The 17,740-nt window shown below is 42.9% G+C and overlaps 1 protein-coding gene across 3 annotated transcripts; it reads left to right on the plus strand.

The window, feature by feature from the left end:
* The first annotated feature begins 4,116 nt into the window (after positions 1–4,116).
* On the plus strand, positions 4,117–17,180 carry LOC110853629. Of its 3 annotated transcripts, XM_035854715.1 has the most exons (5): positions 4,117–8,683; positions 9,763–10,286; positions 11,823–12,032; positions 12,255–12,411; positions 13,044–13,177. In XM_035854715.1, the coding sequence occupies exons 1-4, from the start codon at positions 6,878–6,880 to the stop codon at positions 12,349–12,351; spliced, it is 2,637 nt and encodes an 878-aa protein (XP_035710608.1). In that variant the 5' UTR covers positions 4,117–6,877; the 3' UTR covers positions 12,352–12,411; positions 13,044–13,177. The 3 variants fall into 3 exon arrangements, with proteins under 3 accessions (XP_035710608.1, XP_035710609.1, XP_035710610.1); XM_035854716.1 differs by lacking the exon at positions 12,255–12,411 and having other exon boundaries at positions 13,044–17,180; XM_035854717.1 differs by lacking the exons at positions 11,823–12,032; positions 12,255–12,411; positions 13,044–13,177 and adding an exon at positions 10,757–10,867 and having other exon boundaries at positions 4,120–8,683.
* The last annotated feature ends 560 nt before the right edge of the window (positions 17,181–17,740 follow it).

The following is a 17,740-nucleotide window of genomic DNA, read 5'->3' on the forward strand; positions in this document are numbered from 1 at the left end:
ATACGCTGGTCGACCTCCATTCGCTGAGTTACATACATGACAAATGAGGCAGAATAATTGGATGGAATTACGCGGAATGTGAAATTTCCATTAAAATCTGGTCCGGCCCGATTACTTTACTTACTCTGTATTGTATTATATTGTAAATACGTATGGTAATGACTGTGCGATAATTAACCTTGTAAAAACCATATTATACTTTTCCCAAGGTGAAGGTTAGTTAGCTAGCTGGTTGGTCTGGGACATTGTGTCGTAGTGCATTGTGTAATATGTATGTAGCCCCTGTTGCCCATTTGTCTAGGTTTTGTATAGGAAAACTTGGTGGTCATGTTATATATTTTCTGCTACGATATGATATGGTCATTCCCCCCGTGGTAAAATTATGTTGGTGATGACGATGGCCGCGGCGATTTGCATATTATGCTCTTAACTTTATCTGGAGGTCTGGTAGTCGAAGTGGTTGGTTCCTTGGACATTTTCTGTGGAAAAATGTAACGGAATATTGCATGAGAGCCGTACGTCCGTGCATGACGAAGAAGCCCACGAGATATTTGCATACGGGGAGAAACGCACGGGGAGAAAGTGGAGTAAAAGTTGATTGGTGTGTGTAAAAGTGTGGCAAAGCTGGTGGTTCTGCATGTATGTATGGGGCTGCTGAGCTGCTGAGGAGATGCCGCATTGGCCTTGAGTAAGTAGCAGAAGCAGGAGAGAGACCCGATACTCTGTCTGTACGTATGTATGTAGAGAAAGACCCGTTGGGTTTCGTGGGTCTGCTGAGTCTTCCGTCTCCTATTTACAATCCGACGAAGGAACGAGTTTAATGTGTTGCTGCAACACTGTGACACAAAATGCATACTTTCTGCACAAAATGAAGCACACACCTTGCTCAGAGATGCACCAGAAATCCGCGTCGTCGTGGTCGTAATTACATGCATGAAGCAAAAGGCTAGATTAAAATTAAAACTCTACGATGTTATAAACTTGGTAGTCAGATATGGTAGTAACTTACTATCGGATGGTACTAATTTGTTCATAGTGGTAAATTTTTCATTACCACAACATTACTAAAAGGTAATGCCCGTTATTACCAGTGCGGGAAGAGTCATATCTGTAATCCAATCGGTAATGATTTAATGTCTGTTTTCTAATTATGTGTACATAATTCGCATTATCGTGGTTTGGTCGTTGAGAAGATTTTGACAAAATTTTGGAGACAATATTTCCTCTTTTTCTAGTCATGTCTTGATGCTGAATGGCAGATAGCGTTTGAAATAGTGGCAAAATAAAAAATTTCCTCTAAAACTTCAGATTCATCTAGATTTTCTTGACCTTGTCGAATTTCCTCTCAAATCCATCCATCACCCCAATCTCAATTTAATCCACTTATTTATTTCCCGTATTATTAGGGATCATTTTATCATTACCTTTAACCCGATGAGGACCCAGATCAAAGGGAAAGTGGGAGATGATCCCCGAGAGCAGAAATGAGTTAATGGGTCTCATCTCCGACTATACTTTCTCATCCGAGCAGCCCACTACTCCTGAGTATCGTATCGTAGCAGCAGCTTAGTTGGCATGTCAAGTGGCAATATTACAGACAATTATCCTCCTCCAACAACTACCATCACCTTTCCTCTCAACATGGCATCATCATCATCATCATCATCCTGGTGGGCAACAAGTAGGAGGAGGAGGATCTCTCTTTCCCTGCCACCAAACCAAACCACACACAACTTCTTGTTCGCATCCCCTCCTAATTAATTCAATTGATGATCACTCTCGGATTTTGCATACATACTTTCACCCTCACCAACCACCACGTTGTCGCTCAATCCTACAGTCGTCGGTGACAGAGTGAAAGCAAGGACGGGACATCCTCACTCACTCACTCATTGGACGGACGGACAGCCAGACAGAGTGGTGACAGTTGTTGACACAGACAGCGAAGGAGGAACGGGTGGTTCTCTTCTCTTTTTTTGACACGAGCGATACCTCCTTTGTCTCCAAACATGTCAAATTATATTCACCTCGGCTCTCTCGAAACTGTCCATCCATTCCGAAATGATGGACTTGCACGATTGTGTGTAATTTGGACTAAACAATTAGCGACGGGATGACAAATGTGTAATTAACGTTGTTCTAATGAAAGTAGGATATGTGGCGTTTTTGTGTGTATCATTGTCAGCGGAAGTAGACAGGGGGACATTTTCCCCTACAAATTCGGCAAACTCGCATCTAGATAAGTTTCTCCTCCTCCAATGCTAATGTCCCCACATGTCCCCCGCCCCAACTTCCGCCGCCTCTGAACGTATGATTCTGTTCGAGTTTGCAGGATCTGTATAATGGGAGTGTATAGTAATGCATCCCTTGAGATGGACTCCACCCTGTCCTCATTAACCAGAGATCGACTATCTGCCACACGGGCAGGCAGGCCAACAAACAAACCACCTCGTCCGTCCGTCCGTCTCCCCCTTTTTAGCCCAACAAGGTCGCGTCCTCTGGCCCAAATCCACCTTTCTGCTGTAGATGGAAAGCCAGATAGTGGTCCTGTTTGGGTGGTGTGTGTATATTCGTTTGGCAGTGAAGCGATCGAGGCTGTTGGATAGAATAATTGGCAGGTTTAGGAGAGAGACTGGCACACACGCAGCCGACCAGCCAACCAGCCAAAAGTATAAACCGTTACGTTTTAAGAAAAGAATTGCATGGTTGGCCTACTTGTGGAAATAATTTTGCAGAATTCTTAATATTTAAGGAGCAGGGGAGGTGGTTTGGTTGGTAGGTTCGGAGGTGGATTGGATGCATGCATACGTAGGATAGAATCAGAAGCACATAACATAATACAACTTTCTTCTTCTCTCCTCCTTCGTCCGTCTCCATGTCTCGACGGAATCTTTTTGATTCATTGGGTATACGTTTTTGGGATCAGATCTGCTTCCGGTTCTTCCGTATCGCTCGCTACCGTATCTCTCCATCCATCCGCCTATCCCTTCCACCCTTGGTCGTGATGCAGCCCTTATCTCGTATCTCTCTCGGAGTTTGTCAACCCACAACTTTTTTTCGCCTTTTCTCTCTCTCTCCTACTGCTTCTGGTGGTGCATACAATTCCTTCTTCTCGCTAGTTTCATTACCCTTTGGCCTTTGCCCCTTGCATGCAGTGGTGTAGCTGAGTCCTTACGTATGTTACGTATGGGAATAAGGAGGAGGAGGAGGACTGTTTGTTGGTGCAGATTTAGTGTGGAGAAAGTAGCATGAAATATTTTGCATATTATTGTTGTTGCGTGCATGTCTTGGGTTATTGGGGACCAAAGAGAGGCAAAAGCTGCTGCATGTTGTGTTATGTTAGGAATTCTGTTGTGATGCTGCAGTCAAACCAAACCACACCAAACCACCACCACCACCAAACACCGTAATCGGTCTGCTTTCTCTCCAAGAGAGAGAGAGAGCACATGGGTTACTACTCACTCACTCCAGCCAGCAAGGCAAACCAAACCACCCATGCAGCAAGTTGTGCTATGTATGAAGCACGCTCTGTTAGGTAGATTACAACTATTGAGCAAAACGTCCATACATACAAATTAGCTGGAAATGGGACATATTTGTTCAGACGGGTGAGTGAGTGAGTATGTAGCAATAAATGTGGAGAGAAAGTTGACACGATTTTTTAATGCGGATATATTGTGGAGAAAGTACATGTGAGAACATCAGTCATGCATGGGGAAAATGTGTCTCTTTCTCTCTCTCTCTGTCTGTAGTAAGTTAGGTGGGGCGGAGGCTGAGAGTTTGCCGGTATTTGGGGGTCCTGCAGGGAGATTTGGGGGGCAAGGGGAGGGATGGATAAATCTGGGTGGGGACTTCCGGGTGGGTGTGGTATCTGGTTGGTGGGGGTTGCTGGGTGTGGATGGCCCCTCTCTGGTACATGAATGCAGGAGTGTCTCTCTCACTTTCTCCCCGTTTCGGGCCTTTCCGACCCCGTCCTCGGGAGTCGTCTTATACTGCATGTTGTGGAAAGTGGTGGTGGTGGTGAAGGAGAGAAAGTGGGTTGGTTGGCAACTTTCTACACACTGCTTGCGAGCGAGCCAGGTTATGTGTTAGGTTGGGCCGTATATTGGATTGGATTGGATTTTGTACTGCGGGGGAAAGTGTGACTTGGGTGGTTTGGCTGGCAAAGTTATCGAGCTGGTTTTGCTGCTGCTTCTTTTGCTGGTCTACTACTTGTACTACTATTACTCCTCTGCTGGTGCTGGTGTTGGTGGAAACTGGGTATGGTTGGCTCTCATTCCTTTTCTACTTTGCTGCATCCTGTCTGCCACCGCCGCACTGCAATCCCAAAATGGCGAAGTGGAGACTGTGCCCCTCACTCCATGGTGTGGCTGCTGGGCTGACCTCGACCTGCTGAGTGCAACCTCATGGGGTAGACCCACCCCGAATCTGTGGGTGTGCCCCCTCACCAACCAACCAACCAACCAAGACCCTCATCTAAAAACTCTCAACTGCAGCATCATCATCATCATCTCCAAAGTCTCTGCTACTACTATAACGTCTCTATACGACGTCGACTACTTTCTCCACTTTCTCCCAGGCAATTCTTCACCCCCAATTTCTCCTCCTCCTCCTCCGCGGTCCGCCGTCAGTCAGTCGCAAGTGCGGTGGGTGGACTGGACGACCGACGCGACTGGCCTTGACACACCCCCAAAAAAAGCTCGTCGTCGTCGTCGTTCATACTTCTTAATCTCTCAGCTCAATCTCCGCGCGCATCAGCATCCATCACCACAGCCACACCCACCCACCAGCTCTACGCCCCACCCACCAACTAACAAACTTTAAGTCCCACGAGAAAAAAAATAAGGAGAGAATAAACTCTAAGTCAGCTTCACCTTTTCAAAAAATTGTCGTATTCTCATAAAATTGCTCAGTTGTCAACACTGCGTCCCGTGGTGACATTCAGTGATCGACTCATCATTCATACATACATAAGGAAAAATAATAACAATAAGATACTGCTTCTCTCCACGCCGCGCATCACATCACCACAGCTTTTCGTCCATTATTAATTACAGTTCTCTTGCAAATAACGGAAGGAAACTATAAGTACTAAAAAAATTACTTAATTGTTATCATTATTATTGTTATTAAAGCTGCTGTCCACAAAAACGCGTGACGACAAGTAACCAGACGAGGACGACTCATCCATAAAAAAATATAAATTCAGCAGCTTTACACGAAATTGGTTGAGTAAATTAAAAATATTATCCGCCCGCTCGCTCGCTCTCATCCGGAAAAATAGAATAATAAATAAATAAAATACCTCCAGCAGCAAGAAAAAAGAAAAAGCAACAGCAATTTATATTACCCAAAATAAGCTTACAGTAATAAAATAATCTAATACCAGCCGCCAACACCTTCTGCATCCATTGTGTGATTTCTTCCGTTTTCTTGTATAATCGCCTAAAAAAGAAAGAAAGTAAAGTCTAGACTACAATTTATTACCTGCTCTGCTACCGAATCCGGAAGGGAAGGAAGAGAGAGAAAAGTGTACAAAAAATAATTAGTGAGTTTGCAAAGGGAGAGAAAGAAAGCTTGTTGTTCGCGTCTTCTTCTTCTTCTTCTTCTACTCGGTCCTCTTGTTGCCTTGCCTTTTCCGATTTCTTTTTCACCACCACAACCAATTTTAAGGGACGGTGTCTTTATAAACGATTATTATTATTGGTTATTACATACCTCTCGTAAATACGCTATTGCTACTACTCGTTCGTGGTTGATGAGTTATTAAATAATTGAGATATACAAAAGAGAAACAATTGTAAAATGACGTGTAGAACATGACGAGATAAAAAAACCGCTTGTACTGCCTGTGGTGTAGTCATAAGTAAGTAAGGAAGAGAGGAGAGGGTGACGACAAAAAGCAGTGATTACTCACACACGCTTTTTTTGCGGAGAGCGACTCACTCACTCACTCAAGGAAATACCCACCACTCGAGATATTCGGATTATGGGTGGATCTCCTGATGGAGGAGAAAGTTGACGAATCTCATTCATTGTGATAGCTAAAAGAAGACATAAAAGTAACCAAACCAAGTAGATCGGGAAGATACATGGGAACACACAAAATTCTGCTGCTACGACGGCCGCCCCCACTTTTGTACGAAACGAGTAAATGCCGGTATCCATCTCATGAACAATTATTCATTACGATGAGGTTGCCAATAAAGGTTGGATATGATGACGATCAGGAAGCGTTGACGGCAAGGGAGGCGTGCATGTAAAAAAAAACTCTTGAAATATGGGGACTGATCCATCTCCGGGTAGTAGTGTTGTTCTTTCTCCTTGTGAAGTGCTATTGTTCTCATTGTCCGCGAGGTTATTAAAATTGTTGCCAGGCTGGCCTGGAGAAAAGCTATCCGAGAAGCGGGGCTGGGCTGGGTCAGAGTCGTGGTCATCATCAGGTCATCCTTCTTCTGTCGAGTGGTGTCGTTGTCGTCCATTGTTGCGTAATAATAATACTAATAATTTCACGTCTTGTTCTTCTTCTGGGGGTGACTACAATTATTACTCGCTGAGACTGAAATGCCCACCCTAGCCATGCCTTGGATATTCCCATCCAGGTAACATTCTTACACAGAAACGGACTCGAAACACAAACAGACAAAAAAAGTATATGTATAATTTCCGAAAAAAGGGAAAAAGTACAAGTGAAAGTGGTTCTTCGTGAGTGGAGAGGAAAGTAGCAGCAGCATCAGCAGTCGCGCATTTCCAGCTCCTCCAGTAGTGAATTCAGTGCCCGATGTTAAATTGAGATGAGTACGAGACACCGGGTGCCGCTGTGGACAGCAGCCAAGGCCGGGAGGGAGGAGTCATAACCTTCGCCTCGTCTTGGAGAATGCCGGGAGAGCAACAAGACGCTGCATCGCGGAACGTGGGATCCTCTTCTTCTTCATCAGCATCGCAGCAACAACCTCTCATCGCCAACGCCAACAAACCAACACCGACGCCACTTTTACCACCCGGTCAACAACAGCCACAGCAGACAGCCACACCACCACCGAAGCAGACTTGCTCCTCCTCCACGACTCCAGACCACCAGCAAGGAACACAGAAAAGCTCACCTGCCGCATTCGCCTCGTCTTCTTCTGCTCAAAGTTTACCACCTTCACCACCTCAGCATCCGCCACCCCCACTCACACCTCCGCCCAGTCGAACCACACCCTCATCGTCCTCACAACATCCGCACCATCATCATCCACATCATCATCACCACCATCATCCGCATCACCACTCCTCTTCCGGGCATCAGCTCAGGAGAAGCAGTCGGAGCAATGGGAGTGGTGGGGGTAGTGGTGTGGGGGGCGGGGTGGGACGAAGCTGCTCTTCACACTCGTCCTCGCCTTCCTCCTCGGACGAAGAGGAGGACAGATCCAAGCTTGAGTTGGAGTGCACATTTGCAGGACTGGAGGAGTCTGGGGAGTTGGAGTTGGAGGAGGAGGAGCCCAACGGGGGCGTGGAAGAGCCCGGTGGTGAGGACGACGACGACGATGACCACCACGGAGATGCCGACATCACCCAACCATCCTCCCCATCAAGGGGACAACAACACCTGCATCATCACCAACACCTCCACCATCCTCCTCACTCTCTCCCACTTGTTGGGAGTGGTGGTGGTGGGAGCGGTGGGAGTGGAGGCAGTGGGGGGAGCAAGGGTAACAAACGGAGGCGCAGTGGTGGTGGTGGCGGCGGACTGGCATCGTCTGCATCATCATCCTCCTCTTCCTTGGGGGGTGGTGGTGGTGGTCCTGCTGGTGGTCGTGGCGGTGTTGGCGGGCGTAGTGGTGGAGGAGGGGAGTCCTCGAATAACAGTGTTGTTGGTGGTGGGGGCGCGGCAGGAGGAGGTGAGATTGAACTTGGGAGTCCCGTTCCCCCCGGCGGGGGAGTGGAAGGGGGCGATGGGGAAGGCGCTCCAGAGTTTACCGAGGTGATCGTGCCCATCCAGACGGTGGCACAGCAGTGTTTGTTCTACATCACGGCCTTCTTCATCCTGCTGGCCGTGTTCAGCCTCTTTGCATTCCTCTTCCTCGTGCCTTTCGTCATCGACCCGGCCTTCACCACCATTTTTATGGAGTTTGATCCCGTCCCCGCATTTTGCCACACTGTCGAATCCATTCAGCGGTCCGGCTCATCCAACTGCAACTGGTCGTCTTGTCGGGAGGGGTGCACGCGAGAAATCTTCAACTGCACCCAGATCAAGGTCAACTATCGACACGCATCATCCTCCTCTTCCTCCTCCGCTGATCACAGAAACTCTAAACAGTCTTATTCACCCAGTGCTTCTTCTTCTTCTACTTCTTCTCAATCTCATTATTCTTCGGCGTCCTTGTCGAGTGGGAGTAGTTCCAGTCTTAGTTCTAGTACTTCGAGCAGTGACAAGATGAGTGGTAGTGGTGGTGGTGGTGGCAAGAAGCGGACCAAGGGGAGTGGTGGTGGTGGGGGCAAGAGTAGTAGTGAAGTGGGCGGTGGAGTAGTGACTAATCGCGTGTACGACCCGTCCTGGGACTTTACCGGTGCTCATCTCTTTCCGAACGTGAAGGGCTGCGGCTACCCGCCCGTCGTCGTCTGCTCAACATTCTTTGAGCAGTACGGCACGAAGGGGACCAACTTCTCGTGCTTCTACTCTCGTGTCGACCCCACCATGGTAAAAATGAATTGGCTTAATTGGGATACTAATTTTGATAACTAGGTTTCTTACGGCAAGAAATTCTTACAAAGAATAACGTGAAACACGTGAATTGTCATAAATATGAGAAAAGGTTTTTATTCAATCCATCAAAGGTTAAATATTACGTAAGCAGGTTTATATACGATTCAATATTCAATTGTGTAGCTCATTATAAAAATTCTAACCCGCATTTGGAGTTTACTTTTGCGAAAAAATCGCATAATTATGGATTTACATAATATCATAGGTATATGTTTGAAATCTAAAAGTGCAGAAAATAATAACGAAAAACGGGCTTCCCCTGTAATCCATTAAAGTCGATGTAAAGTTTTGCATTCGTTTTTAAAGGTTAAACCCAAGACATCATTAAAGTTAGTATATAAATTCTTGGTACCAGGAGAAATCGGTTTCCTTTCACTCTTTCCCGTTCTGTTAATTGTAATTTGTAATCTAATTAATTGTAATTAATCAGCACGATTTAACAGTGTGGAAAAATTACTAAAATTATGTAGAATTTTCTGGTCCAGATGGTATTAAGTGTTAGAAAGCAGAGAAAGCTTACATAAAATTGGAAACACACAAACAACACTTTCTTTTTTATGAGAGGAGACAGCAACTTTATTCGTCTTAATACACATACCTGCATACATAAAATATAGTTATCAAAATTAGTAACCCAATTTAAGACACTCGTCGTTAAATCATTAAATAATTCTTATTTTAACTACTTCGTCTGACACATCAGAGTATGGAAATAGTAGGTCGTCAACTTTTTCTGAAACTTTTCCAATTTCAGAATCCGCTATTATCACGAACTGTTCGCGCGACATTTCTCAGTCGATTAATATATTTCTAACAAACTTTCAAAAATATACATAATTCGAGTTTCAACAAGTTTTTAAGTTTTCTCGAAAATGTTTACAATTATTGAAAGTCTGTCCTGAAACGATTCTTCTTTGGTCGTTCATATTTCTTACCCACGCCAAACTCATTCTTAGCAAGCAACGCCTGAATTTTCTCGGCATCATCCTCTATTTTTCCATTCTGGTCCACAGGTGGTCACGGCCTATGACCTCTCTCGCGTCTTCATGGACCTCCTCTACTCCATGGCCATCCCGATCCCATCCTTCATCATCTCCGTCGTCTACCTCATCTACGCCTACTTCCGCATTTACAACACCCCTGCGCCCCGTCGCCCACCAACCGCGGCCGCGCCCCCTGCAAACCTACCAAACTCCACCACCAACAATAACATTGGTGGTGGGGGCGGTGGAGGGGGTGGTTCTCTCAACTCGGCCGACATGACGACCACCATGACGCCGGGGAACATGGCGCCAAAGACGGGCGGGGGGAGCAACAGCAACAAGGGGCGGGTGGTTGAGGGCAGCAATGGGAACCATTCAGGCGGTGGCCTTCTCCCAAACTCGTCCTCGCGCCCACAAATGTTTGAGATGAATGACTTGAACCCAGGCCTTCATTCTGCGGCGGGTGGCGACGCGGATCTCGCCCTTCCTCGGAGGAATAACAGGGCGGCCCCCGAGAGAGGCAGCAGCACCAACCCTCATGCCAAAACTAAGGGGTACGCCGATTCTCCTCTCCTCCTTACTCTAGACTTGGTCAGGAATGAATAATAATGCCGAATTTCTATTAATGTCCCGGTCACGAGTTTGTATGTCGGGTCGTTGTTTTTTGACTATGCTGTTTTGAGATTAACTTGAGGTTGGGATTTTTAAGTCTTCTTCCCTCATAAATAATCATTTTTGGACCATGGCGTACGTTCATGATGATGATGTTGAACAGGTTGGGTGAGTCTACCTAGGTCGTCGATTTTTGTGTTGTACTGCGGCAAAAAAAGATGCATAATTGTAAAATCACGCCTCACTTTCTCTTCATTTTCTTTCTCAACCTTCACCCACCTCTTTTTTTCTTTCTTGTTTCGTGACCTGTTCGCACCCAGCAAGAGAGTCTGTGTGTAACGAATATACTGGTGATGTTAACCAGGCAGAGAGGTCAACTAGGTGATAATGTGTGTCCTCCCTCTCTCTTTAGGGGTGACCCACCTCTGCTCGGGGGCTTTGAAGAGACGGACTTTTAACTCCAGAGAGAGTGAGAGAGAGCAGACGCACCTTCTTCTCAGCCAGCCGCACCCCTTCCTCACATCCACCAACACCACCACCCACTCATGTATCTCAAACTATGGGACCAATCACTCATACTCAAACTATTATGGTGCGTCGTCGTCTTCTTGCCAATTCGCTTCCTCCAATAGTTTCCCCCTCCACGCCAGAATGTAAACTCTGGTTACGTGAAAGTAGTCGCACCACTACCAACCCACTTACCTTATCCAGTTACCTCTGTCGCTTCAATTTATTCCCCCCTCCCCCCAAAAAACTGCTTTTTATTGCTTGTGTTTAGTTTTGCATGGTTATATGCAGGGGTGGTCAAAATAGGCGAAAGTGCAGTGTTTTGAGCTCCGTCCTTCCCAGGGTTTGGATTTCTGGGCATGTTACACCCACAAAAGACGAGAAGCTGCATGGAGAAGACACCAGTAATACGAAAATACTTGATTTCTGAAGAAATTAACTTTTTACCGCTGGCAAAATACTTTTGTTTATAAAAAATCGTGAAAACAATCCATTTTGACAGCGACGAAAAATTAATTTCTTCACAAAACCTGTATTTTCGTACGACTATTGCCTCCTCCACGTAGTACCTCATCTTTTTGTGGGTGTGACAACCCTAGAAATACAAATCAGGAACAGCGGGGCTCAAATAGTATATTTTGACCATCCCTGGTTCTATGTATGTTCCGCATGCCACGGTCATCAAAACTATAATAGTCGCTCTGCATACAAAAACACATTATATAATTACGTACGTAGTGTAGTTAGTTGGAGCTGTGTGGTCGTAGGAAACTTGATTCCAAACCGTAGACGTGTCTCACACAGATACAAATATTTAACAACTCTTCAAACATTTTAATTATATTTATGGTAAAAAAAACTGCAAACTTATTTAACTCGACTCATAACTTTTGTGAATAACATGATATAAATTTAACCCACCATTTTTAATTAGAGTTAAAATTTAATGTACTGTGTTCGTGTCTGGTTAGTGGGAGGAGGAGAAGCAACAATTCTTACCTCTCCGACGACGACGAAGATGACGCCGAGACTTCCAACGGCGCGGGGCAAGCGTCCACTTCCATTCGTTACCTAGAACCTGGCGTCCTGCCCCATCGGAGCAACGTTCTTCCACCCATCCAGCTCCCCCTCCAACCACTGACCCCACACCCACCTCCACACAAATCATCACCAGATAACACGTATAAAAAATAATAATATTAAAAATATTTAACACTCTCGACATGAAATTTACATACATAAATCAAACACAAAACATCGACACGATAACAAAAAACAAGAAACAGTAATCCTAAAATAATAATAATTTCTTTCTTGTTCTTCTTCTTCCTTGTAACTTGTGTCACTTCTCTTGTGTCCATCTCGCTCCTCTCAAACCGCTTGTGTATGGTACCCTCCTGCAGTGCGGTCCTGATCCAAGTGGCGGAAGCAACACCCGTCACAACGACGGACGCTCCCCCCCGCTCTTCCTCCCCCTCCGAGAGGAGAAACAGTAGTTGATGATGATGATGAGATGATGAGTGAGTCTGGGCGATGAAAAACATACCTAACAAAACAATGGTAGTGGTCCTCCTAGCTCAACTCACTAAAATGCACATCAAACACTGACCCCCATCACTCAATTACTGATTTTTACACCATAATTCATTAATCTACACACTAAATCTGATTCGATAATTGATCTGTAAATATGCATCATCATGCAAGTCAAATCGGTTGACGATTAAAACATGTTAATGACATCTTTAGGATTTCCCAATGTCCTCAAAATTGATGTTCAGAAGATGCCTTTAAGACATGTCCCATGTTATATCAGACATAGCCTGGATATAAATTTTTCGGACACCTTAAAGATGTCATTAATGTTTAAGTCGCCAGTGACCGTTTGGGCGATTATCCGATCGCTTTCTCTGTCATCATGTCAATATCTTAACGCTTTTTACCTTATTGGCTCAAACTTTACGCTTATGTCACCGAATTTTCTGTCTGTCTGCACTATTTTCTTATTATATGTACCTCTATATTTAAATATGTTTGTCGCGTGTGTATGTCTCGCTTATGTAGGATCACATTAGCTGCAGTTGTTATATTATCGCATGCCGCACGCCTTCTTCTTCTCCCTTCACTCCCTCCATTACAATATGCATATTCTTATCGTACATTATGCTAATCCAAGTCTGCCCATATTTCAGAAACTGGCCGATGATGAGGATGAAAGTCACTTGAACAGTGAATGGGCGGACGGCTCAGTCCTGAAACGCTCCTTCCACGGTCTCGGAGATGTCTCCTGGAGGCCGAAGTAAAAAAAACGCCACCAACGCAGCCTTACCACCAAATCCAATCCAATCCCATCCCACCATGAAAAAAGTAATATCAAGAAACATCGAATCTCCACTTCTTCTTCTTCTCAGCCTCCTCAAAAAAAGTCAGACCAGACCAGACCACGCCACACCCACATCATCGTCATCGTCGTCAACATCATCATCATCATCGTAAAAAAATATGCCACACGCTATACTCCTCCCCTCTTCCTCTCAACCACTCATCATAAATAGCAGCTCTAGATAAGTAGATCATCATCACCCCCTCCTCCGACAGCAGTACCTCAGCAGCATCAGCAGCCGCCATATTAACAGCTTCAAAAACTAACGAACCTCCTCCCCCCGTCCCCCCCAAAAATAAAAAAGTCCCCCGCCAAAAGGCCGGACGAAAGTGGAGTCACCACCGTCGGGAGAGATCAAAAAGTCAGTCAGTCATCAGTCCTTATTATTATTATTATTCTTATTCTTAAGTACTTATCTACTAAAAAAAGAGCACAATTTAACAATTAGCCTACATAATTATTATTATACAACAATTATGATTATGCGTCGTCCTTACTAATGTGCAATTAATCACGAAATGGAAAAAGAAGAGAAAGAGTATGTACTGTAAGAAAAACAGTTATTGTAATTACCTATCTACGACGAGAAAATGATAGTAGCCAAGCCAGGCGAGAGAGACTCATCGTCGGCGGCGTCGTCGTCGTCGTCGTCATTTGTATAAGAGCTATTTCAAGTAGTTGTTAGTCTGCCAGTTTATATAAAAGAAGAAGAGAATTAATAAGTGAAAAGGGAGCAGCAGCTTTTTCAATGTTTTTTTTCTTGGGTGGAAGAAACCACCCACCCACCAATTTTTACAACTTTTGATCTAAATTCATCTAAAATATTTAACATAAATACCAAACAAACTCGCATATTTCTACCAAATTTTGAACCATTTCCTTTTTCTCTCTCTCATCTCTCTCTCTTTCTTATGAATTCTGCCACCGCAAAAACAAATACCAATCAAAACTAATCCAGCCGCATAGCATATTTGTATGTATAGCAAGAATTTAAGCGAAAACAAAACCAACAACTAATTAATTACTTAATTAATTACTCTGTAGTTATTAGTCAGCCAGCCAGCCAGCCAATTTATATACAGAGCAGACACACACACACAATCTTTCTTAAAAATCGCCTCACTCACACCCATCGTTCCGTTAATCTGGATTACTTTCTCCACCACTTTCTCCTCTCTTTTGGCCAGCCTCTCCTCCTCCCAAACACTTGATACATAACGCTTCTCTACGACAACAAGTACCGGTCGGGTGATGTGATGATGACCGGTTACTCCTTCTGTACTGACGTAGACTTTGATAAGTAGGTAGGTAGGTAGGTAGGTAGGTAGGTAGGTAAATTGTGGGGTGGGGAGGAAAAAAATCATCATCACCACGGTCAACCACCGCCGAGTGAGGTAAATATGTAGCTATCTAAAAAAAAGACTCGATAATACGTAGTCTTCTTGTCACCCACACAAAAATTATACTTAATTACATACGACGATGAATGACATTTTTCCAAACTAATGAGACCCTCTCTCTCTCTCTCTCCATTAATTAATTAGTTAATTAATTACTAGAAATGATGATGATGATTTTGGGTAGTTTTGATATTGTCAATCAACCACCACGTGAAAAATAATAATATGTACGACACACCACGTATAAAAAAGTACTACTACATAATAATGATATCCATTCATGAATCTGCCTCCTATGCCTGCCTCTTTCTAAGCCTATATTCTATATACTTACTAATTACTCTACGCTACATATGGATATGGATACAAATTTATTATACAAGTCGGAGTCGGAGACACTCTTAAAATGTAAACTATCTCAGAAACACGGAAGAAGAATTCTCACACACTTTCTCTCTCACTTTCTCTCTCTCTTTCTCTTTCTCTCTTAAAATTTCGGTCTAGTCGTCCACCCCAAAAACTACATTTTACACGTGTAACACCAAACCTGCATAAATTCTATGAAAGTACACACTAATTACTTACATACAAAAAAAGTACACTTTTTGTCCTAGAAATTAAATCACAATCAATTTCATGAGATCCTAAAAAACGTTGCTTGTTTCTACCCTTTTACATTTCTTCTTTTACATTTTGTATTTATCATGTATGTAAAAAAACCTTATCAAAAACACAAAGACACAACTTCCAGCATGAGACTGCATATTATTACTTAATTAATTAATTATTACTTTAATAATTAATTATTACTTTGATTACCCTCTCTTTTCTTTAGTATGAATGCACAAGTAATTTTTAGGGAGAAAGTACTTACACTAATGACAAACCGCCTGAAATAAAGAAGAAGAAATCACGCTAATTGATTCTACCAAGATTTAGACGAGTCATTTAAATTTCCTTATTTGCTTATTGAAACTTTTTCATAGAGAAGAAGAAAAAACTATGTATCTATTTGCATACATCACATCGGAACAATATTTATCCCACCCAGTCTAATACCGCATTTGTACCAACCACCCACATACCTGACCTCCTCTCGTCCCTGCTCTTTGCATAGCTAAACATAAAAATAGGATATACTAATTACAGAATAATTGACGATATTCCAAGAAAAGAAAAAACCAACAGCTAAAAACTACCAATAAATGTGCATCATTATTTCTCAGAGAGAGGAAAAAAATAATGCATCCACAAAAAACACACGACACACACACAACGACGACACACGCAGGATGATGATGAGTCTATAAGTGAGAATAAATGTAAGCTTGATACGCTGGAGTACATTTTAAGTAATTAATTAACTTTATGTACAATTAAGAAATAAATAACTGCTCTAGATTATAAAAAACATGACATATTACACGAGCTACGAGGATATGTAATAATAAAATGATATGATGATGATGCAGACGAGACTAAAATCTATGTAATTAAACAAAAAACTTGAAAAATGATGATCTATCATGTCGAAATTATAACACTTAATGAAATGATTATTATGTACGTAAGGTAATAACAAAAAACATTAAAAAGGTACATACCTACATACTCTTCTATAAATCATCGCTCTGCTGCAGCTACATAAAAAATACCAGTTTTACATACATACTTAAAACTTGTCCACTCCACGCCTCAAGAAAAAACAAACAAATTTTATTCACCAACCACACGCCACAAACCACACCCACCCACCAAACCACGCCACGCAACGCCATAATGCCACCAACCAACTAAAAACCAGCTGAATACTTCTTCGTCTTCGAGGGGTAATTTATAAATGGTTGAGTTTATCTATCATTCAGTGGCTGCGGAAGTTTGGGTGGGGACAGAGGGGCAATGACCCCACGGGTATCATCTGCCCATGTTATGTAAACCCCCCCTATCCAGCAATGTTAATGTCCCCACGGCTTCCGCGGTCACTGCTCTCATTATGTATCATCATCAAGAAACGCCGCTGCTACTAAAAAATAAAATACTAAATACTGCATTTCCTACAATATATCTCCTGCTCGTCCCCCGTCCCCTCTTTGTCCCGACTTCCTACTCCTCCTCCCCCGAAAAAAGAAGAAAGAAAGCATATTAAGCATAATACGGATGAACGGATGATAACTACTTAACTACATACTTGTCGCCGCTGCTACTAAAACTTACATAAAATAAAAAATATTATATGGATAAAGTACTACGTCATCTTTTTAAATTGATTATCTGGTCTTATTACAAATATATTTACAAATTATTACTTGTTATATAATTATCTCAATTATCTATTAATTAGCCAAGTATAATTCTTACCTCTTTGTTATATCTTCGGATCATCAATACTACTACTACTATAAACTACTATTAATATTACTACTACTACTATTATAAACTACTACTGTTATATATTATGCAACAATCACACCGTTTTATGCAAATTCAACTCGCATAAAGATATAAAAATGCTGCAACATTTGCGAATAAAATTTGAAAAAAGTTGATTGATTGGTTGATTGAGACTACTTCTTGCATATGTCGAGCATGGGCAATGTTCACATTTTGCTTATTGCTGACCACTCTCATTTCAAAATCAATGCCCTTAGTTTAAGCTTATATAGTTTGAAAATAATTCGAAGCATTGATCTTTGTCATCGAATTTTGAGCATTTTGACCAAATTAGCTTTTCCTTAAATGTGTCAGATGCCTCCTGAAAACCACCGATTTACATGAAAAAGTAGACGTTGGGATATTTTGTGCATGAATTTCATATGAGACGAACAAAATATAGGACGTGATACACATAAGAAGAAGTCTGCTGCATATGTACATATCGAAAACCATGCATTCATATTTGAGACGAATGGGCAGGTACCCTGTCATCTTAAAAATACCTACGTGACATGACAATGGAAAAATATATTGCCGTCCTATTTTTGATACATGCCGATTGTACGGTACAGTCCAGAAAAAGGTCTCTGCTGTACAGTATATACCGCAGGCAGGAACGAGTCTCTTTGTGTAATGTATCGTATGATGAATGAATATTCTGGCTGGTTTATTA

This window comes from Folsomia candida, unplaced genomic scaffold (genome assembly GCF_002217175.1).
Source record: "Folsomia candida strain VU population unplaced genomic scaffold, ASM221717v1 Fcan01_Sc008, whole genome shotgun sequence".
NCBI lineage: Eukaryota > Metazoa > Arthropoda > Collembola > Entomobryomorpha > Isotomidae > Folsomia > Folsomia candida.

Bases quoted from the DNA above. Each gene is read 5' to 3' on its own strand.
- LOC110853629 (XM_035854715.1), top strand. From the start codon at position 6,878: ATGCCGGGAGAGCAACAAGACGCTGCATCGCGGAACGTGGGATCCTCT. The intron at 10,287-11,822 runs GTACGCCGATTC...GTGTCTGGTTAG, and splicing joins CCTCATGCCAAAACTAAGGG to TGGGAGGAGGAGAAGCAACA. The intron at 12,033-12,254 runs GTATAAAAAATA...ACCCTCCTGCAG, and splicing joins AAATCATCACCAGATAACAC to TGCGGTCCTGATCCAAGTGG.